The 22,128-nt window shown below is 54.5% G+C and overlaps 1 protein-coding gene across 1 annotated transcript in view; it reads right to left on the bottom strand.

Annotated features, from left to right (window-relative positions):
• Nucleotides 1–3,313: 3,313 nt before the first annotated feature.
• PROM2 (prominin 2) overlaps nt 3,314–22,128 on the bottom strand; it is a 38,525-nt gene continuing 19,710 nt past the window's right edge. The window contains exons 13-26 of the mRNA XM_077805563.1: nt 21,251–21,403; nt 19,262–19,385; nt 16,833–16,924; nt 15,501–15,585; nt 14,182–14,328; nt 13,038–13,109; nt 12,771–12,863; nt 12,091–12,144; nt 9,577–9,657; nt 9,157–9,225; nt 7,681–7,770; nt 6,316–6,422; nt 4,965–5,051; nt 3,314–4,780 (exon numbers count right to left, since the gene is read on the bottom strand). Coding sequence (XP_077661689.1) covers nt 4,988–5,051; nt 6,316–6,422; nt 7,681–7,770; nt 9,157–9,225; nt 9,577–9,657; nt 12,091–12,144; nt 12,771–12,863; nt 13,038–13,109; nt 14,182–14,328; nt 15,501–15,585; nt 16,833–16,924; nt 19,262–19,385; nt 21,251–21,403 — 1,231 coding nt within the window. The 3' untranslated portion in view covers nt 3,314–4,780; nt 4,965–4,987. The remainder of the gene's footprint in view (nt 4,781–4,964; nt 5,052–6,315; nt 6,423–7,680; nt 7,771–9,156; nt 9,226–9,576; nt 9,658–12,090; nt 12,145–12,770; nt 12,864–13,037; nt 13,110–14,181; nt 14,329–15,500; nt 15,586–16,832; nt 16,925–19,261; nt 19,386–21,250; nt 21,404–22,128) is intronic.

Below are 22,128 nucleotides of genomic sequence, written 5' to 3'. Positions count from 1 at the left end.
TTGGGAGCCTGTCCCAGACCCTCCACCCTCCGCTGGTTAGGAGCCGTCTTTGGCTGAAAAAATTTCACCTGGCTCTGCTTTTTCATAGCCCCTGCTGCCTCTGAGCACAGTGGCAACCAGAATGATTCCAGAGCACACAGCCCAGAAGGCATGCCTGACCCACCAAGAGGCGGCAGAGGAAATGTAAGTCCTGGAGGGAATGGCTTAAGGCTAGCTGAGCCACGGGTTTGAATTACACAGATTTCCTGGGACCGTCAGTTCCAGCCCCACAGTACTGAGTCAGCCAGGTGCGGTGCTTACTCTGAGATCCATTTCAATCCAATGAGAATGTACGTGGCCTGCCGTGGAAATGCTGGAAAAGGGTGTGAGAGAGACAGATCCCCGAAGGGGTCTGTCAGAGGTTTTAGGCCAGTGTATGTGGGCTGTGGGCATGTGGGCGTGTGCCAATGTGCGCCAGCTAGCGTGTGTGTGTGTGTCGATGCATGTTTGCACATGTTTGTGCGTGGGTGGGCATGCACCTACATGTCTGAGGCAGCATGGCTTAAAGACTCACTGTGTGACCTTGGACTGTCACTGCTCCGTGCCTCAGTTTCCCCAGATGTGCAATGCAGCTCCCTCTCAGGGGATGGGAGGGCTGAAGCTGTCAGCTATCTGTGGAGGGCTTGGAAGAAGCACAAATGGGGAGCGCTGGGGCTGCTAATGAGCCCCTTTCACTGCTGGGATGAGCCTCTCTGCTCAGGCAGAGGAGCTGGCTGGAGGAGCCCTCGCTGGGCGGACGGGCTGGGGAAGGGTTGACATGAGGGTCTCCTTAGCAGAGTGCTTTCCCTGGTAACTGGGGCTGTCAGCGGCTCTCTCCAGTTAGCTTCCCCCTGCACGGCTGACTTGAGGGATGTCAGAAAGTGAGCAGCTTCTCCCCAGCCCGCCCCCACTGTACAGACACAACCGCCCAGCAACGCTCTTGGAGGGGAAGATCCCTGCCCCGCTCCTGGAGCCCTTTGGCTTTCCTGAAGCATCGCGGCAACCAGGGAGTCCTTGGGGCCAAGGTGCTGCCTTCTCCCTGCACCAGCCCATCAGGGGCAGTCGGAGGTTAGAGCCGCGGGACGTTAGCGAGAGTCACTGTCCTAGGAGAGTAGGAACAAGACAGGGTGTGGGGGGGTGTCTATTACCAAAGACAAAGGCCCAGGTCCTCAAAGGTGTTTAAGCGCTGAACTCCAATGGGCCAATGCTCTTTGCACTGATGCAAAGCCTGCAGACATCAGTGGTAAGACTTGGTCTCCCATCCCTTCTGCAGCCTCTATTCCTGTAGTATCCGAGCACCTCCCAAACATCAGTGTTGGCACAACCGGGACATGGGCGGTCTGGCCTAGCGGGTAGGACCAGGAGTCAGAATGGTCAGAGCACGAGCCGGGCCTGGTGGCTGGAGCAGGAGCCAGGGCCAGAAACCGGGAGTCAAGCCAAAGGTCTGAACCAGAGTTAGGAATCGGGAGGCTAGTCAGAGATCGCAGTTGGAGTCAGGGATCAAGAGTCAAGCCAAGGAACAGAGCCGGGCTCCGAAGCAGGGAACAAGAGCAGGGTACTGCCAGGTTGCACAGACAGCTTCCTGGAGCACCCTCCATGGTTAAAGGGCATGCTTGGCCCAATCAGGGGCCATGGAGGGGCTGCCGATCAGGTTTGCCTTGATGGTGGCTGTGCTGGGAGTGGAGGCGTGTCCCAGGCTTCTTTGTGCTGAGACACCCGAGGATTTTCTCCCCCAGTCAATTGTGGGGGAATTTGTCGGTTCATTGGGGACAATTCTGGGAAGGGCGCTGGAGGATTGGAAGCACTCAAGTGAGTTTTGCCTGCTTCCTTGTTGCGGAGTGGTTATGGAGCTCTAACCCATGCTCAAAGCTGGTTCGGCTAGTCTGGACTTAAAGCACCTCCAAACCCGAGTCAGAGGTACTGTGTGCACAGTAGGGAGTTTGGGCTAAAACCCAGATAAGATCCTGTGACCATCTGAACCCCTATGTTCACCCCTTTTGCAAGACTGTGATACATTTTGTGAGGCTGAAAACTCATAATTTGCTGATTATTATTGTCCTAGTAAAATATGTGTAGTGAGTGTATGTAAAATTGTAAGACTCTACTGTGTGATATTACTAAGGCATGTCCCAGGTCTGGGGAGCTGTCACAAACCAGTTCCCCAGAGACAAAAGGCTAGCCAACACCTTGGCCAGAAATCAAATGGACCATCACTTGGTTAAGTGATCATTCTTTGGCAGGAAAGAGGGTGTGGGTGAAAGAGCAACATCTTGACAAAGAAACAGCTTGGGGTTCCCATCTACACAGACTTTCTGTCTCTTCAACCTCAGCCGGAGGTGATTCTCAAAGAAGAGAAACAATTATAAGAAGGGAGAGAAGATATCCCAAATTATCTCCCCCTTTCTCTCTACCCATAGCATCAACAACATCCAAAGAAGAAGGAAGCAACACTGGACTGGAGGAGAGAGCCTGACTGAAAGAAATTCAGCCAGTGAGACTGTTGGAACATGGGGGGAGAGAGACTTTGCTTTGAATTCACTTAGCTCATTAAGTTGGCATTAGTTGCATTTTATTTTTATTTTCTTGTAACCAGTTCTGACTTTTATGCCTCCTTACTTGTAGTCACTTAAACTCTATCTCTGTAGTTAATAAATTTGTTTTATTGTTTTATCTAAACCAGTGTTTGGGAAACTCCATTTGGGAGAACAGAATTTGGGCATATCATTTTCTATTAATGAAATGACGGACTTTATATGAGCTTGTATTGTCCAGGGGGGAGCTGGGCAGTACAAGACACACATTTCTGCGGGAAAGGCCAGGACTGGGAATTTGCTAGTGTTGCTCCTCAGTGTAATTCATGAGTGGCTGCCCGTAGCGCTCAGACACTATGATTAGGAGTAACTTACATGCTGGAGGCTGTGTGTGGGCAGACCAGGGGTGGTAGCTCTCACAGAAAAGCAGTGTAAAAGTGTGGAGAACTGAGGGATCCAGATTGTACCCTGGGTAATGTCACAGATCCTGGGCTAACTGTGCAGTGAAGACATACGCTGAGAGGTTAAGTGAGTTGCCCAAGATCACACACAGAGCCTATACCAGAGCAGGACATTTGTAGTCTCTCCCCAGTTCCTTCCTCTCCAGCCTGGCCCTCTGACATGGATCCATGAGGGCGGATGCCTTAGGAACCCACTGTGTTTTGAGAAAATTTAGAGGATTTACCCCAACCACCACCGCCCCTCACCGATCCCTCCCCTCCAGAACATAGAGCCAGAATGGATGCACAAAGCAGCAAGCAAGCCACAGTTAGAAAAGGGGCCAGTGCTTTAATGGCATCAGCATCCTCCAGCACTGACACCCCTTTGTACCCTAAATCCCAATGCTGAGGCGTTCCAGGATGGGTTAAAATACAACAGGACAGTGGTAGCCTGCCCTTTGGCAGAAGGAAGTCCAGAGAAGCACAAGGACCCATCTTCACCCCAGAGAGAGTCAGACCAGTTTCCTTTCGGTGCCAAGAGTTGGGGACAGAAGGGGCGATCTCCCAGCTGGGGGTCGAATTTAGACCCGTGTCCTCTCCTCTGGCAGCAGGGACCCTGCACCACCTGGAGAAGTCTCCAAAGACCCAGGTAGGTTTTCAGTGACAGGACGTTCTGTGAGCCTGGCGCTCCAGAGCCAGCCGGGGACAGCAGACATAGAAGCAAGAGTCCCGGTGAGAGCCCTGACCTGGGAAGCAGAGATGAGCCCAAGCTGCAAAACTGAGATCTGGATTTCACATCCCCCCTTCCCCCATCTGGTTGGATCTGTGGAGCGGAGGTTTGTGTGTGGCCCATTAGCGAGACAATGACTAGGGTGCAGGGTTCAGATCCAGATCTGGGCTTTGGCAGCACTGGGGAGTGTTTGGCTCTGGGGATCTGGTCCAGGCTCATCTCTAAGGGGACGAGCCCTGACCAGTCATCAGGTTGTATATGCATCCTCTGAACCGCCAATAACCTGAACGAGTGAGAGCCCTGCATTCTGGCAGTGCTGCCTGTGGGATACATGGGCAGGGATTGTGCACGGTGGATTTAGCATTACAGCCCAGTGTGTGTGTGTTTGCAGAAGACCAGGGAGGAAGATGAGAGCCATGCAGGCTCCCTCTCAGATCCTAAGAAAAACTTGCTGGAACCATAGAGCAGCCTGAAGCTGGGAGGAAGCCGCAGACATGAATTAACCCAGGAGGAAACATGGGCATCGGTGGGTTTTAATGGCTCCCCTTTGGGATGGCTGGAGATGTCAAACCCTGGAGGGGTGCTGCTATGCGGCACGAATTTTCCCTTCTGACTTGCATGCTGGCGCTGCAGGGAGTGGGGGTCAGCAGAGGGGGGTGCTTGGGAGAAAGAGCTGAGGGGTGGGATATCCAATACGGGAGTCATTGCAGGAGTCTCTTCCAGCAGCTCAGAAGTAACATGGGGAGGGCGAGGCAGAGTGGAAGGGAAGTGTCTCTGATGGGGGCGGTTCTGGCGTTGGGAGGAATCCAGGCACTTTCCCCAGGAGACCTACAAGTGAAAGGACTCCTGAGCAGTTACTGGGGAGATATGAATAGACTGGACCCCCCAGAACACCTGTGATGGAAACCTATGGGAGAACTCGGGGGCAGCTTCGACTCAGCGGGGTGGGCAACCTCCAGAAATATTCGCAACATGGCAGCTTGGTATCCACAAAGAGTCCCATGGCACTGAGGATCCCCAAGAGAAACCTTAGTTCGGGGTCCAGGAGCTCTGAAGAGGACCTGCAAAAGAGAGGTCCAAGAACATCCATCCCCAGGTGACATCAAGGTCCAAAAGCCCACCTAGAGCTTGCCTGGGACCAGTGGTCTGGAGTTCCAGGACTCCTGGGGAGCCCCAGGACTCTCAGATTCAGGAGTCCTCCACCACAGAGATTGGAGTGCCCAGATTAATTAGTTTCCCCCTTACCTGGAGATGCCGGAGACCTCTTCCTATAGCTTGAGAGCTGTAACGCGGGGGATGTGGAAGGGATAGGTCTCCTCCGAGGCAGTAGAGCTGCAGGTGGTGGGGAAGAAAAGGAGGGAGCTTAAGGGAGAAGGCAATATTATCTCTGTTGTCACCTTGCAGCCAGATAAACAGCTGCCAGGCTCTGCCCCAGGGGAGGCAGCATTACTCTAGTGGGTAAAACGACTTTCTCTTTGTAGAGGACTTCAGGGGCCTTAAGAAAGTACAGTAACAAGGGGCATGGGAGAATTCAGTGAGCTGAGCTTGGATAGGCCGGGGGCAGGCTGTGGTTCAGGACGGTAGTTACCCGTTTGTCCTTAATCTGCCTCTGAATTATGCACCGCAATTCCTGGATCTATCCCGTCCTCTCAGGGAACTGAGCCCTGGGCAGAAGAGCTGACAGAGCCTTGCAGCACTTAACTAACCCCTGTGTGCAATGGTGCATGGACCACACGCAGGGTCCAGTGCACAGGGGTGGCATTCACCCTACGTGTACGGGGACGAGGGCCTACGGGCTCCAGGCACGTTTGGGGGGGAGCCCTCGAGGGCAGTCGGGTGGAGTGTTGGGGGGTTAACCCTTTCTGTTCTCCTGGGCCAACACTCCAGATGTGGCTGCACCTAAGAACAGGAAATAAGTGCCCTGCACTTGTGCCCCCTGCAGGCTGCATCAGGCGCTGTCACGGCATTCTGCAAACAGGTAAAGCTCTGTGTACGCACAAGAACTGTGACTCTGTGTCCAAGGATTCAAGGAGCGCACAAAGGGGGACACGATCCAAGGGATAAGAGATCCACCCCCTGGATGGATCCGTCCAATGGGCTTACTGGACACAGGATTGCAGGGATCAGAGATCCATCCAGTATGCCTGTAAGGCGCAGGACTGGATCAAAAGCAAATGGAACTTTATCCATCTCCCTCTTCGTTTCCTCGACCCCTGATTGTGGCCCTTGGCCTCAGTCCATCCCGCCTATAGGTAAATACCCCTCTGTATCGAGGTGCTGCTGGGCTCCTGCCGAGCATCTACATTGAGAGACACCGGAGGACCTTAGCTGGGCACGTGCCCAGGGTTGCCAATGCTGGGCCTATTGATGGGGCATTTACAGGGGTGGCTCAAATGCGGTCCCTCTAGGAGCACGTCTACACAGCAGCCAGGAGGTGTGATTCCCAGCTGTGCCCGTACGTCTCCTCCAGCTGGGAACAACACCTGCCAGCTGCTGTTCGGTGCATTCCCCCTTCCTGTGGGTCCCTTGCTGTCCTGGCATGGGGAGGACACTGGGTGGAGCACAGGGCCCAGCACCCGCAGCGCCTGCCACTTACATTAGCCGGTTCCTGATGGGGCGGAAGTGCTTGGTAAGTTTGATGGCGAAGATGATGCTGGGGATGAGGAATAAGGTGCAACAGCCCAGGCTGAACCAGAAGGCGTTCTGGAAGGACACAACAAACACCCTGATCGGCTCCATTGGGCGGGGCATGGAGGGGAGAGAGCGAAACCCCACCCCGGTGGGGAACCAGCCCCTCGGTTACTCTGGATACAGATGGAAGCAGGTTGGACAGAGAGCCTCTAACCCTTTGCTCAAGGGACTATTTCTGGGCCTGATGAAGGCAATGGAAGTTTGGTCACTGCCCCGATGCCATTAGCTTCTGGCCTGCAGTCGCCACCTTACTCCATAGAGGGGCTGTAAGAGGCATGCCCTGTGGGGTCCTAACTCAGAGGGATTCACTGGCTGGTAGTAGGGAGCCTATGACACACAGTGGAACAGCTCCGAGACCATCCAGCAGAGGGCAGTGGCATGCATGTGCTCACACACACACACACACAGAGTAGCCAGTGCATGCCAATATTTATTGTTTCCTAGGTCCGTCCGTAGACGGTCCCCCTCCTGCTGCCAGATCAGGGAACTGGGAAATCCTGCCATGCAATGAATCTTTGGAAGCCCTTCTCCCCACCCTGCTGAGGAGAGCACCCTGTGCAGTACATAGACACCCCCAGGCTGGCTGCTTTCGTCTGGCACTGGCCTATCTCAGCCAAGGCTGCATCTTCCTCTGGGCAACTTAGGCTGCTCAGACAAGATTAGACAGCCTCATTTATCCCCTCTCTGCATCTGTTGTCTCTGGCAGCACCACGACTGGGCAATGAGATAGAGGGAGATGGGGTCACAGGAGACAGGGTGGGGTGGAGGGGCTGATTTCAATTACTATCAGCTGTGGAGGACACGGTGTGAGAGGTCAGTCAGGGTGGCGTCCGCGTCCCCTGACATCAACAGGAGTGGATCTGGCTTATGCCAGGACCGAGATAGTCGCAGCAAGGACCGCGCTGGCCCCCGGGCTGCATCTCATTTTCTGTTCCGTTCACATCCCTTTGGTGGAAGCAGCGTGGCCTAGTGGATCGGGCGCTGGATTAGGTATCGGGAGACCCGGGTGCTCTCCCTCAGTGACCTTGGGCAACCCACTGTCTGTGCCTCAGTCTCCCCTCCCACCCCATGTCTATTTCGACTGTGAGCTCTAGGGACAGGGACTGTCTTAATATGTATATGTGCAGTCCTTTGCACAGTGAGGCCCCAATTTCATGGCCCCAATTTCATGCCCACTCAACCCTGGCCAGGAACAGATTCCTCGGGGCAGGGAGGAATGGGGTCTAAGCCCAAGGCAGCAGCAGGGAGTGGCAGGTCCCGCTGTCCTTACCCAGGGCTCGGCGATGCGGTCGCACAGGATCACCCGGCCGTTATCCAGCGCCGTGGCGAGGGGCTGGCAGGAAGCCACATCCTCAGTCAGCTAGAACAAAAGAGGAGACAGCGAGTTATCCAGGCAGTGACCTGGGTGGAGGATGACAGTCACCAACCCAGTTGTGCTCAGATACCCAACCAGCTGGTCTTTGCCGGCCAGCTCTGATGCACTCTCGGGGCTCAGTTCTCCGCAGAGCTGGGCATGGCAGGTGCTGCGCTGGCCGTGACAATGGGAGCCAAGCCCTTGACAGGGCTCACTCAGGTTCACAGTTGGCATCCATCACCCTAATCTCCGAGCACCCCACTAGGACCTGGAGGTCCATCCCCATGGTGGCAGGTGTTCTGTGGGGAATCAGTGGAGGGGGCACTGGAGTGGGACACAATTTCCAGCTCTGCCACTACTGTGCTGAGTGATCTCAGGCAAGTCATTTTGTTCCCCGTGCCTCGGTTTCCCCTGCTGTAATGGGGGGCAAAGACACGGACGTCGTTTGTAAAATGCTTTGAGACCTATGGCTAAAAAGTACTGGGAAAGAGGTCGGGATTGTTATCTCTATTTCAAATCAGGGGAAACCGAGGCACAGAGCGACAACAAGCAGCTTGTTCACGGTCATACAGGGCCAGGAATCGAACCCACGCCGCAGGCCAGCCCTTTAACCACAAGAACATCCCATGGGGTACTTGCATAGCCGCCCCACTCGGTTACATGCTGCCCTGTAGCATTGGAGGGGGCTTCAAAATAAGAATGCCTTCGGGGAGATCATTCTCCAAGCCTGTCACTTCGACCATAACGCCCTTTGCCGGCTCCTTCTCCATTGTACCGAACATCAGATACTTGTCTTCACTGTCCAGGACCTTTGTGACCGATCTCCGTCCTATCACCTCTCATTCAGTATTGAAAGGTCGACTCCCTCCGCCGACGGGCCACGATCCCACCCACCACTGCCCACTCATTACATTTCAAACAAGCCCCTTCCTGCTTTCTCCCGCACTGCCCCTCACTCTGGGCAGGTGCTCCCTGGATTCATCCACAAAATTCACTCACTAGCCTCCTTCAACCTCTCCTTTGCCTTGATGCCTACAAGAAACTTGACACAGGTTAGGCTGAGACCCCAGCTGCCTGCCTCCATCTGCTGTCTCTCGTCTTACGGCAGGGCTGCACTGAATTCTTCCCCCGAACTCGCTGCCGCCTCCCGGGGACGTGGATTACTGGGGAACGCCTCCCATCACTGCAGTAAGTGTCTACACTGAGTGCAGCTGCAGTATTTTGAAGATACAGCCTTAGATTGTCACCACTTTGTTCTGTGTCTGTACAGCACCTAACGCAATGGGCTCCTGGTCTGGGACTGGGGCTCCAACCCGCAATGGTAATACAAATAAATCACAACAGCAGCAACCCTTGCTCTAACGGGGCTCCTCTGCGGACGTTGGCACCTACCGTGCGTCTCACCCAGTTCAGGTACTGCGAGAAATAGCCCAGTTCTTTCCTTGTGAAGCAGCTGATCTCCTGCAGGAACAGAAGGCAGCCTGAAGGACACACATTGACTCCCAAAGGGCTGGTGAGGAAATCAGGGCCCCAGGGCGCAGCCTGGCCCAGAGTAGGCTCACACAGGCTTTGGGTTTGCTGGCTGGATCTCCAGCTACCCAGGATCTGCCCCGTTGTAGGTCATGCTGCCTCTCTCGGTTTGCAGTCCCAGATGCCCCAGCAAGCATTGGGTTTGTAGGCAGGGCCCATGGAGCTGCTTACGGAGCAGGAGTCGTCCCCCTCCCCCTATGCAGCCATCTCTGCGGTTTCCTCCAGCTGATTGCTGCACCCCAGCCCAACATGCTGCAGGGCTAAGGTCCCCTCCTCACTCACGTGTCTCAGGAGCCGCTGCGCCTGCCCCGGGAGCATGGTCTCGACCAGGGCGATCTCGGCCATCGTCCGTTTCAAGAGGGGCTGGTGGGAGAAAGGGGGTGGGGAGGAGAGAGGCACCTTAGAGGGCACTGGAGAGCTGAATGGTGCTAGGAATCATGGGGAGGGAGGGAGATTGACCTCTGAGGTGGGGAATTCTGGGAGTGGAGTTTCTAATTAAGGATGGAGAGGTAGGATTATCATGCAGCAGCATGAGAATTAACTCGCTGATCCTCACACCAGCCATGGGAAAGAGGTAAATGTCACTATCCTCATGTAACAGGTGGGGAAACTGAGGCACGGAGTGGGGGTAGGGGGGTAGGGTGGGACCTAGGACACAGGAATTCCTGGCTTCTGACACCAAGCTCAGACTGATACATCACACGTAGCTAGGAATGTATCTAGGTTCTTCTATGGCGCCAGGTATCTCCCTGGTATCTGAGCACCTCCCAGTGTTTATAAAGTGTGCCCGGAAGCCCCTGGGCAGGGTGTGACACACGTCCTCTTCTGTGTGTCAGCCACGGGGGTTCGTGGCTACAGAAAAGCCTGACTTTTGAATTTGGGTTGGGGGTTACGGGGCAGGCCTTGGCTTGATTTTTGGTGTTGCTCAAGGTGATGCTCGCAGAGATCTCTTTAGCTCTCTCTTCCGCAAGCAGCAGGGATGGGACTATCTCCAGTCTTTGGTTGGGAAGGGGCCACACGGGTCATAGAAATGGGTTTTGCATCTAGCTTTGGAGGCCCTAGTGAGGGTCTGTGCTGTTGATCTCTTTCAGGATTTCCATCTCAGAAGCTCCCTCTTCCTGCACAAGGCGGTCTCACCCAGGAGATTGAACAGATCTGTCGTGGGAGGTCAGGATCAGATAGGGTGAGATGGTCCCTCAGGCCAGTCCCAGGGTTGTCTTGGAAGGGGAAGCTTTGAGTTTGATCTGGTCTCCAAGGGGAAGCCAATGAGGTGCTGGGCTCTGGCCGATCTGTGCTGCTGGGGAGATGGGCTGACAGATGTCTCTTTCTGGCAGCCTGGGCACCGCAATGTGGATTTGCCGTGGAGGCTGGGAGGCAGTGAGCACTGTGGGGAATTGACTGAAGGTGGATGGTTCTTTCTTTCGTCATTATACAACAAAATTAGCTGGCTCCTCGTGTGGCTGCTGTGGGTTAACCCCATGAAATGCCCACCTGACCCGAACCACCCTCTGAGCGACACAGGAGCTGCGGACAAGCAGCCATCAGGATGGAGAATCCGCTTTACTCTCCTGTCGTTGCAGTGACCCCAGTAGGGTGAGACCATAAGGCTATCCCATCCCTGCTGGGTTCCTTGCACCTTCTACTGATGCAGCTGGTGCTGGCCACTGCTGGAGATGGGAGTCTGGGCGGGATGGACCTTGGGTGTGACTGGCTTCGTATACCTAAGCAGGATTACTATTACTGAGCCTTGATTGATGGGTCAGGGCTGGGGAGCAATGTGTGGGTGTAGCCCAGGACTTAATAAACCCTGAGGGATGAAATGCACTGGTAGCCTTATTGGTACCTGGATATTAGAGAGAAAAAGGGGGGCAGGTGATATCTTTTATTGGACCGACGTCTGTTGGTGAGAGAGACAAGCCTTTGAGCCACACGGAGCTCTTCCTCAGGTAGGACTGCGTGGCTCGAAAGCTCGTCTCTCTCACCAACAGACATCGGTCCAATAACAGATGTGACCTCACCCACCTTGTCCCTGAGGGAGGGGGTTTTCTAAAGTACCTACATGACTTGGGAGCCCAACTCAAGGGGACTGAAGTCTCTCCATTCCCCAGAAGGGGGTGGTCCCTGGCAGTCGGGGTGGGGAGCAGGGTAGAGGGCAAACCCGGCTTAGGTGAACAGAGAGAATAGAAGGCAAATGTCCTTCTCTCCAAGGGCTCAGATTGAGGGAGGTTCGTGGAATAAGGAGCCACACACACACTCACGGGAAGGGGACACACAGAGAGGAAGAGCGTGTCCTGACCAAGGGTGGGTCACCTCACAAGAGCGGGGTCCCTTCAGATCAGGGTGGGAGTCAATGCAGGAAGCCATCTGAGAATGAATGACCCCGGGGACTGAATTCCCCTCTCGCCCCAAGAAAAGGAGCGGGGGGTCCCTGCAGGTCAGGGTCGGGCCCTGGATGATGTCCGTGAAAGCGTCTGTGGGGTGTTTCGTGCACACACCCAGACTGTTGTGTTGCCCCTCTGAAGGTGCCTTACCTTTGCGCCAGGGGGTTGGGAGCTCCTGGCCATGAAGCCACCGCTTGCTCCCCATCTCCCTACAGCAGTGGTAAAGTCCCTGGGCTCCGCTGGGAATGGAGCCCCAAGGCCTTGTTCCTTATGGTCACTACAGGGCCGGGCAGGGTGTTTTGTGCCTGTAACTCCCAGGACCTGGGACCACCACTGCCCACCCCCTTCATGTGGGATCATTCCCCCCTCCCAGTGGCCTTTCCATCAGATGGACGGTCTCCCCCGGCAACCGTACCTGGAGGTGGGGTGCCAGGGCGGACAAGAACTGTACGCTCTCATTCAGCTTCACCTGCAAGGCAAAGGGAGGCTCAGATGCGTCCCCTCTACTTCAAGGGAGGGCGAGGGGTGGCAGCCTGATGCCCAACGGCCTCAAAGGACGGACAGGAGGAGAACAGCCATCCCTCCCCACCTCCCACCCATAGGCCTCAGCCCTGGCCCTGCCCCGGGGGGTTTGCTCTTCATGGCCATTCCCAATGTGAGCTCTCAGCGGTGGCTGCCCGGTCGCATGCGCAGGTTTTGCTTCACCTGCCCGGGAAGAACTGGACCAACTCCAGCAGCCCACTGGGCGCAGCTGGCATATGCTCCCCCCACTCCCCCAGCCACTTTTCAGTCACTGCTTCCACCCCTACTCCCGTCCACAATGTGGGATCCAGGAATCTTCCCTCCACCTTTCCCCTATGCCGGCTAGTCTGGGATTCACGCCCCTAGGGGTCTGTCATACAGCCCCCAGTCCCCTCCCCGCAAATGACACACCCCCATGGAGGCTTCCCGTGATGCCCTGCGCCCTTCCCACGCATCATGCCACCAGGGCTAGGCCTGAGTCATGGCCCCTGCTCCCCAAAGCTCCTAAGCCAAGGATGGGGTCCGGCCCTGGCCCGGCCTGGAGGTGACCGCTGCTCAGTCCATCACACTCACCACAAGGGCCTCCTGGGTGAGCACGGTGGCGTTCTGGATTTTCCACAGGGCCTGGGACTCATTGGCCAGCCGTCCTGCTATTGTGATGTTGTTCTGTGGGGGACACCAGAGTCACTGATGGCTTTTCTGGTCAGCTGGGAACCACAGGAGCCCTTTGGGGGGGAAGGAGGTGGCATCGCTGGCAGCAGGAGGCAAAGCACATGCATCTCCCCTCCCTGCCCCTGGGGATCACTCCTTCCTTTTCCTCCAGGTCGCCTCTGCGCTCACCTGAATTTTTCGGAGGCCCTCAAGGTCCCTGGCTAGGTCTTCCAGGCTCGTCCTCACCACAGGGTTCTGCATCTGGAGAAAGGAGCCAGCCGCATGAACAGCCCCATGTCAGCCAAGGGTCCCAAAGTGCGGGGCACACTTTATGAACACTCCCTGAGCACCAGCAATAAGCCTCCGGCCTGCACGTTACCCCACAAACCATCGACGGGGCCCTGATTTCAGCTACAGCTGTGCTGCCCCACAGGCTTCAACGCTCAGAGGTAACTTGGGGCAGAATGTGGGCTGAGGGCACAGGGATCCCTTCCCTCACCCTTCCCTTTACAATGAACCACCAAGAGGGAGTGTTTTCAGGTGGTTAAAGTCAGGGAGTGGGGGGTTCAGGACTCCTGGGTTCTATTCCCAGCTGTGCAACTGACTCCCTGTGAGATCTAGGCAACTCTGTCTAGCTATTTATATGGCCCCCATCACAATCATTAATGGACTTTACCCTCCCAAAGGGCCCTGTAAGGTAGCGAGGGATTATTACCACTTTACAGATGGAAAGCTGACGCATGGGGCAGATTATGTGATTTACCCAGAGGAGTCTGTGGTTGACCAAGGACTTGAACTGTGGTCTCCCGAGCCCCCAGTCCAATGCCTTAATCCCCTACCCAATATGCCGCCTCTGTATGCCTCAGTTTCCCCATCGGTAAAGCTGGGGAGAAGACTATTTCTCTAGCTCACACAAGGTGCTCAGAGTCTTTCCGAGAGAGTGGGAGCAAGGAAGGATAGGAAGACAGGATGGGGTTGTGGTGTCTGCCTGGGTGTAATTGCCACTGTGAGGCAGAAGGGAGCCAGCTGGAGAACAGGCAAAGGGAGTGGGCGCATATTGACAAGCCTTATCCAGGAGTGGGATGGGCTCAAAGGCAGTGGAAACAGGCAGGGGATCTGTACACAGGGCAGATGCCTCCATCAGGATAAGGGGAGGGTTGGGAGTGGACCCAGGATCTGCAAGCATGAGAGCCAGGCCGGAGCAGCACGATCAGCCAGCCTCATTTCCCAGACACCACGGGAAGAAGGGCTGCTGTGGAGGATGCAAACCGAGAGGGCAACCCCCTGCTTGATGTCACCGCACTGGCTGCAGCTTTGCTCCGGCACTCCTCACCTCGGCTTGGAACGTGGGGTAGTCCAGCTGGTCGATCCCACTCTGCTGGAAGGTTTCCAGGTCCCGTCTCCCAGCCCCGTCGAGGAAGTGGATTTCTTCAAATTGGAGGTTGAAGTTGTTGAGACGCTTCTGGAAGTCTCTAGTGTACTGAGGGCAAGGCAGGGCCATGACCGTGAGCCCCATGGGTGCTGGTCCTGGCTAGGGCCCTGACCCACAGCGCAGGGAAGTCCTGGGGAGCCTTTCCATTGCTTCCTGATTTGGATCCAGCCCTAGTTCCTTATAGACTGGGTGACCCTGCTCCTACCTAGCAGCACAAAACCAGTCAGCCCAGAAGAGCTAGATCTATGGAACGGCCTCCAAACCAGTCAACCCAGTAAAGACAAATCAGATGCCCCCCAAACCAGTTAACCCAGTAAAGACAAATTGGTGTGTCCCATCCTAGTGCTATAAAAGCAGGACAGCACAACATTAGAACCTGTATGGTGCTTCACCCAGCATCTGAGAGGTTCCTCCCTCTTAGACACACACTTCATCTCAGACCCAGATTTCCCATTCGGCCCGCTTAGGCCAGCTCACTGCTGGGGGATGAATTACTCAGCATCCTTTGGAAATGCTGAATGTTGAACCTGAACAGATAGGGCCCATTTTGCATGCAAGAGAAATTAGTCTCATGCTATTTTGCAGTGTTTAAGGGATGGTTATCATCCAGGCTGATACACTGGGGATTGAACAGGGAAACTCCAGAGCTAAAGCGTCCTAACTAGGACTGTTAATAGACTCACACCCTCTGTGGGTTAGGCAGGGAGCTATAACAAACTCAGTGGACTATACACACATTCGTATTTTTCCTAGGCCCCAAGTTTTGCATCCTGCCCTTTAAGCCTCATGCATGAGCCCTCTAGGTGAGGAGTGGCATGGTACGTTATATGCACAGTACTGCAAGGCCAAATTCCCTTCCCACCACAACCTCTCCTGGAAGCCCAGAACGGAGGAAGATGGAAAAGAAAGAGTCTCCCTTTCTGCTAGGACAAACGGTTCCACCACGTCTGTGCTGGGAGGAGGAAGTTGGAGGAAACCCAGGACTGGATGGAAAATGGAGACTGGATTCACCGGGAAAGAGAGGCCAGGAATTGGGTCCCTTGGAGAAGCCCTTGGCTGAATCAATGTAAAGACTAAATCTTTAGTGGACAGATCTGGGGGCAACGGACAGTGCAAGACTGTATGAACGTGGAGGTTTGATTCCCCTCCTTGCTTAGGGATGCCAAAGGGCTGGCGAGAGTGGGAGGACAGGTGCCCCCAGGGGAAGAGCCTCTGCTCACCTGGCTGAGGTGGAGGTGATCCTCAAGATTGTAGGTGTCTCTGAGCTGCAGAATGTCCCAGAGGCCTGTGCCCTTCTTACACACCCTGGAACAGAGAGGGGGGAGGGAGTCAGTGTGGGCGGGAGAGGTGAGAGGAGACTCCCGAGCAGTGCTCCCCGAGGGGATCTGCCTAAAGCCAGCCTGTGCCTTGGCTCCACATGGCTACTGCAGCCCCACACTCCTCCGGAGCGCCCCGAGCCCAGTTTGGCACCAAGCAGCTCCCTATTCAGTCCACGGGAGGCTTCCCACCGGATCAGATTCTACTTGTCTTCGGGTCACATTTCCTCCCATTCTACTGTCTCCATTAGACCTGGTAGGCCATTGCCTTGAGATTACTGGGGACGGTAATAACAGAAGGTGCATCAAGAACCTCTGCATCCACTAAACCCTTGTTCCTGTCCCAGGGATACGGCCAGACGGTGAAGGGCTGAGACTGTCCGTTGGGGGCTGGGATGAATTGCTTCCAGCTGGCCCTGCACCCTGGAGCCTGTCTGGTACCAGAAGTGCTGGCTGCAGGTTCCACTACCTTAACCCTAAAGCCAGGGAAGTTGGCAGGTGGCATAACAGCCAGTCACTGGTGTCAGCAGCAAGGTGAGGCGATTTCAAAGGAGCTTAGAATGGGCCAGGTGGGCTGGAGATCGCAGTTTGCTGAACTAACCGTGTGAGGTGTTTTCAGGTCAGCGAGACTGGCCCAGGTTTGGCCCTCAGTTGTATGAGGGGCAACCAAAGGTGGCATCTGAGCTGCTGTTTGAGTATTCAACTGTTGGACACTTAATACATATGGGGACACCTCAATGAAAGGCATCCTGGTGCACCCACAATACGAGCTGGCTAGAAAATGAATATTTCTGCCCCCGGAAAACATCAATAAAACTGAAAACCAAAGAATTCCAGCCTCAACCTGCTAAAAACCAGAAATGTTTTTGACCTGGGCTGAAAATGTCTGATTTTTCATCAGAAAAAATCCAAACTTTTCGAGGAACGCCATGGCTGCTTCCTGCGAAAATGCCCATTTAGCCAAAACCCCAGTTTTTCAGTCGAAAAAGAGTTTCGCTGGAACATTTTTGACCTGCCCCATCCACAGAGGTCGGTGAGAGCTGGGACTTCGGAAAATCAGGGGGCTAGTTCTGATTTAAGCTCCACCCTGAGTTTGAGACGGTGGGCCTTCGTTTCAAGGAGTTTCCTAATGAGGCCAGTCTGATAGGGAGGAGCCTGACAGCATTCAGGATGTCGGGGGCTGGGGGGTGGGGTGGGGTAGGGGTCTCCTGGGCAGCCCCATAGCAGAGTACTCACTGGTAAGCAGAGGTTAGGTTAAGGTTCCTCTTCAGGCTGAGTAGCTGGGTGAGGTTCATGGATGGAGGCAGGTTCCCGGGAGTGTCGATAAACTGGGGAACAGGGGGAGAAATGAGGCATGAGGAGGGTCCCGGTCGGGGAGAGTGGGGTGTGTTGGAGTAGAGAGGGAGCACCACTGTGCTGATCCCAACAGCATTTCGGGAGGCAGAAAAGAGTGATGAAGGGATGTGGTCCTAATTCCGGGAACTGGCGGGAGCAACGTGGGGCTAAAATCACCCCTAGCAGAGAAAGTCACTGACGGGCTTTGGAAAGCAAGAAGGAGAGGATGGGGTTCAACATCCATACCTTTAAGGATCCCCATCTCCAACCTAGTACTACCCCCTGGAGTACTGTGCATAGCTCTACCTTAGCACTAGCCCCTGGCCCCTCCTCTCCCTGCAGTTGGGGTGGCCATCTTGGGGTTCATCAATGGTCCGTGGCAGGTTGACAGACCTGGAATCCCTCCCTCGGAGCTTCCCTGCTATGCTGCGAGCCCCGGCTCCCTTTAATCCGCGTGGGAGACTTGGTCTTTGGGCAGGAAAAGGAGCCTTGCTAGCCCTTCTGCATCCAGAGCTGTCCAGCCCCTGCCACTCTGGGCTGGGCAGAGTCCCTCAGTGCATCTCTCTACTTCCTGAGCTCCAGCTGGCCAATGGTGGCGGGGGGGCGGGATGGAGAGCTGCGGTGACAGTCGGCTTCCAAACAGAGATCAAACGTTAACCGTTGTTTGAGGAGGTTTAATTAATTCGCTGGAACGATCCGTGCGCATCAACTGTGCCCGGGGTAAAGCAGTGGAAAGGGCCGAACGTGGGCATAAGTGGATCATTCTGCAGCATGCAGCAAGCGCGTAATTAGATCACACGCAGGACGCTGAGGAACAGGGCGAGGTGACGGGACTGATCATCTCCTCGTTGGGTCACGTTCATCCCTGGGGGAACTTGGCTGATCTCGGTGGAATTGGAGCGAGAGACAGAGCGCAGCTCCATGGAGAAAGGAGGCTGCATTTGAACCGATTTACAGTATTTCTGTGTGCACACAGCTAAATGTATCCATGTACAACAGCGGTACGAGAGCAGGTGTGTATGTGACACGATAGGCCAGATCCTCAGCCTGCCCTCCAGCTCCTTTCACTATGCCACGTGCGAGGCAGACGAGAAGCCAGTGTAACTGGCCACTGAGAGAGATTTCTCAGCCTCAGGGAGCAGGCTGGAAGCCTGGTGGAGGGAAAGGGGCCGTAACCCTGGCTGGACACTGAGCGGGGCAGATGTGAGCCTGGGTCTCTTCCATCACACCATGTCACACAAGATATTGTCATAAACCATGCACGCTCACACGTGCCTGCATTGATTGCACGCTCACAGGCTGACAAGCCCACCGCTCGCTCAAGGTGTGTCTGCTCTGCAACCAGAGCCTTGGCTGCAGCTCATGTTGATATACCCAACCTAGCTTATATTTAGCTAGCTCAAATCACAGCTGTGAAGCAACAGCAGTCCGGGCTAGCTGCTCGAGTCCATACCCACGGTCCTGGATGGGCTTGTACAGGCTTCCTGCGCTACCATGGCTTCACTGCTATTGTTATTTAGGCTGCTAGATCAAAGCTAGCTTAGATATGTCTCCACGTGCACCCCTGCCTGCGGTGGAGACGTACCCGACACGAATTATTCTGGTGATGGAGAAGAGAAGTTTTTTTAATGAAGCAAAAAGCTTCCAGTCGAGGCGTCAGTAGCCCGCAGGTTGCTACCTGCCAAGTATAGTCATTCACGTCCTGATTCATACACTTATACACACTTGTGCAAATGGTTGAGTCTAACCCCAGGGCCCCACACATCCTAGGGACCGGCCCCAGGATTAGATCTGACAGCTTTATGGCCCCAGTATGTCAGGAGAGCATAGCGGCCATAGGGCAATGATAAACGAAGGCCAGAGCGTGCCTTTGCGATTGCGTTGGAGAGCGGGGGTTTGCGATGATGGCGCGAGTCCGCTGCAATGAGTATGTGCGAGAGAGCTGACTGTGTGTGTGAGACATGGCATCTGCAGATGTGTGTGTGCACTGAGCATGCAATAGTGAGTATGGTAATGAGTGTGTACATATTTGGTAGGGAGTATGCAGGTGCGTGTGGTGATGAGTGTGTGATGGGGGTAGGAGGGTGAGTAATAAGGACAGTGGGTACGTCCGGCAGTACAGAGTGCACAGGTGTGAGTAGATGGTGTGTGTGCATACAGTAATCAGCACAGGATGCATACGGCAATGAGTGTGTGTGCTGGGTAGCTTTGTCTGGTTAACACAGCCCAGCCCAAGCTGGTTCTTCTGCCTGGGGAGCTTACTGTCCCCTTTATCCTGTGCCTGGAGCACAGCTCGCCAGGCTCGGCACTCCAAGAAAGCAGGGACCCACCTTGTAAATCTCCTGATTGGCCCAGTTCTTACACAGCAGCGTCTGGACATTTCCCCCAACCAGAAACGTGGCGAAGACCAAGAGAATCAGAAGCCAGGAGAAGAGGAAGCTAAAGCCAATGCCCCTGCAATAGAGAAGGAGATGCGTTACAGGGAGCGCCCTGCCAGCTAGTCCTCCACCCTAGCATGCAGTGACTCTGCAGGAACAAACGGGGAGGAGGGCAAGTTGGGAGCTGCTCTGCTTCTCTTTGGACTCCCTGGCATCCGCACGCATGTCTCCGCAGCTGCACGGAACCATCCCCCAACACTGCCACGCCCGCACCGCAAGGCACTGACCACAGACCTGCCAGGCCACTGAAGGGTCCCAGGTGGGCTTGTACTGCCCAGGCTGCTGCAGCTTCACTGCTATTGGTACCTGAGTTAGGTAGAGCAAAGCTGGCGTGGCTACATGGGTCTCCATGTGCTGAGGTCACAGCTCTGATTACAGTGTAAACATACCATATGTCTCATGAGGTGCCTTAGGCCTGCGGGGTCCCTCTGCTCAGAGGGAGTCCAGGCTCCAGCGTGCTCGGCGGTGGATCACAACACGGGGATAGTGAGAAAGACTCTCTTTCATCCCCCAAGTGCACAAACCAAACAAGAAACTCACTAAGGCCATAGATAAATAGATTGTAATGCCAGAAGGGACTGTTGTGATCATCTTGTCTAACCTCCTGCATCACAGAGACCAGAGAATGTCACCCAATGATTCTTGCACCAAACCTATAACTTCTGTTTGAGCAAGGGCAGATCTTTTAGAAAGGCATCCAGTCTTGTGTGAAAGACTGCAAGTGATGGACAATACACCCCACCCTCGGTCACATGTTCCAATGGTCCTGTGAGACCACACGCCCCAAAGGGGAAACATCTTAAGTAGCACTGGTTGAAAAACATCAATTATTCTTTGTGGGGAAATTTCAGAAGTGTTTCTTTTGTTTACAACTTCTTGGTTTTTCATTGAAAAACTGAGTTTTTAACCAACATTTTTCAGTTGTTGGTTTAAACTGGAAAATTTTGACCAATATAAACATTTTCCACACAGATTTTTTGTCAGAAAGCTATTTTCCATTGAAAAAACTTTCCATGAAAAAGTTTCATACTACGTCTGTACAACTTTAAAATTAAACTGGGTTGAAACATGCTATGGTCATGCCAACCATGCAAACGTGACGTGAGACATACTATGGCCATGCGAACCACACAAACATAACAACAAGAAGTGCAGTATGGACAGATTCACATTAACTGAACAAACTTCACATGAAACATGCAGTGGTCAGGAGAAGGATTCATTGTAAAGATCAACTAGCTTCTGTAAAGATGGGCCCAAACCCAAGCCGTGGCTGGGAACACCCTAAACTCGGGGGAAGGTCAGATCTAGATACAAACTTTGCAGCCCAGACCGGTCTCTGACATGAATCGCGCAAACCCAAGCGTGAAGCACGTACTGCCAATAAGGAACCTGCTGCTGGTAGCAACCATGCTCAGGTCACCTGGCATCAGATGTCCACCGGGAACATTTTAGTGAGAGGTGGAGCTGCCTCTTAGCCATCCCCGAGGAGACCCAAATGGGAAGAGAAGCGAGAAGTGAGTGCCTAGGCAAGCTCCTGCATCTGCTGGGCTTCACCTACCACCCAGCCAGAGGACCCCTCCGCTCCCACCCCCCCACACTTTGACCGTGACACCATCCACCCTTTACAGTGCCACATCACCATGGAGAGCCTCCCCGCTGACAGCGGAGGGCTGGACTCCAGTCCACTCCCAAAGCCATGTGCCCGTCACAGAGTTTAAAGGCCAGATGGGACCACCAGATCATGTAGTCTGACCTGCTGTGTAGCACGTGCCACCAATGCCACCACATCACAGAGATATTCTCTCCCCATCACCCCCAGCTGAGGCGTAAGGGCCCTGAACTCGCCCCTGCCCCCCCAGTACAGTAATAGTCCCTTACACCAAAAGGAGTTTGGCCCCAGCTTCTCCCCTGCTTTCGTAGTCGCTTGGATCCTCCCGCATGGCGAGCCCACAGGCCCCAAGGGACAGCCCCAGGAGGTTACAGGCTACAACCAGCAGGACCACGGAGCACAGCACGATGCCCACAATCCACCTGCGGAGAGAAGAGGTCAGAGGAAGTCAGGAGCCACAGGGGAGTTAAAGAACGAGCCCCCCACTTCTGGTTCATTCCCCCAACCCAGTGGCAGCCTGCACCGTCGCCTGCCACGACTGGGAGCGAACCCTAAATTCAGCCTCAGACCCGAGCCAACAATCATTGTTAGTCAGCAGAGGCAGGAAGTCAAAAATGACCCTTGGAGAGAAGGAGATGGGAGCAATGCACCTATTCCTCTACTTCAGATTTCTACACTAGGCTGGATTTGAACTCACTGGGATGGGATTTCATGACCCTGACACAGCATCAGAGCCACCCAGGGCCTGCTAGCAAGAAGTCAAGTGATCAGCTGGAAGGTTTTGAAGAGAGCCCTGAACTCCTCAGTGGACTATCAGCAGCCGGGGGGCTTCAGTCCAGGAGCAGCTAGGGCTGGTATGATAAATTCTGAACCCTCTTAAAGAAGTGTGACACACTGACAGTGTGTGTCTGTTCTCTTCTGCTAGTGGTGGTCCACCAGAGGATAACAGCCTACTACTGCTTCCTGCTAATAGAGTGGCTCCTTTAGCTCAAATGGTGGAGGGTAATACAAGGGATTTAGCCATTCCCAGAGGTTGACCCGAGAGAATTCTTAGCCTGCTTCTGATTTCACTTCCCCTGGTTTTATACAGGTGTAACCTGATTGACTTCACTGGAGCGACTCCTGATTCACACTGGTGTGAGCTCAG

This window comes from Eretmochelys imbricata, chromosome 26 (genome assembly GCF_965152235.1).
Source record: "Eretmochelys imbricata isolate rEreImb1 chromosome 26, rEreImb1.hap1, whole genome shotgun sequence".
NCBI classification, from domain to species: domain Eukaryota; kingdom Metazoa; phylum Chordata; order Testudines; family Cheloniidae; genus Eretmochelys; species Eretmochelys imbricata.
Note: the sequence above shows the minus strand (reverse complement) of the source record. Positions and strands in the feature narration are given on the sequence as shown.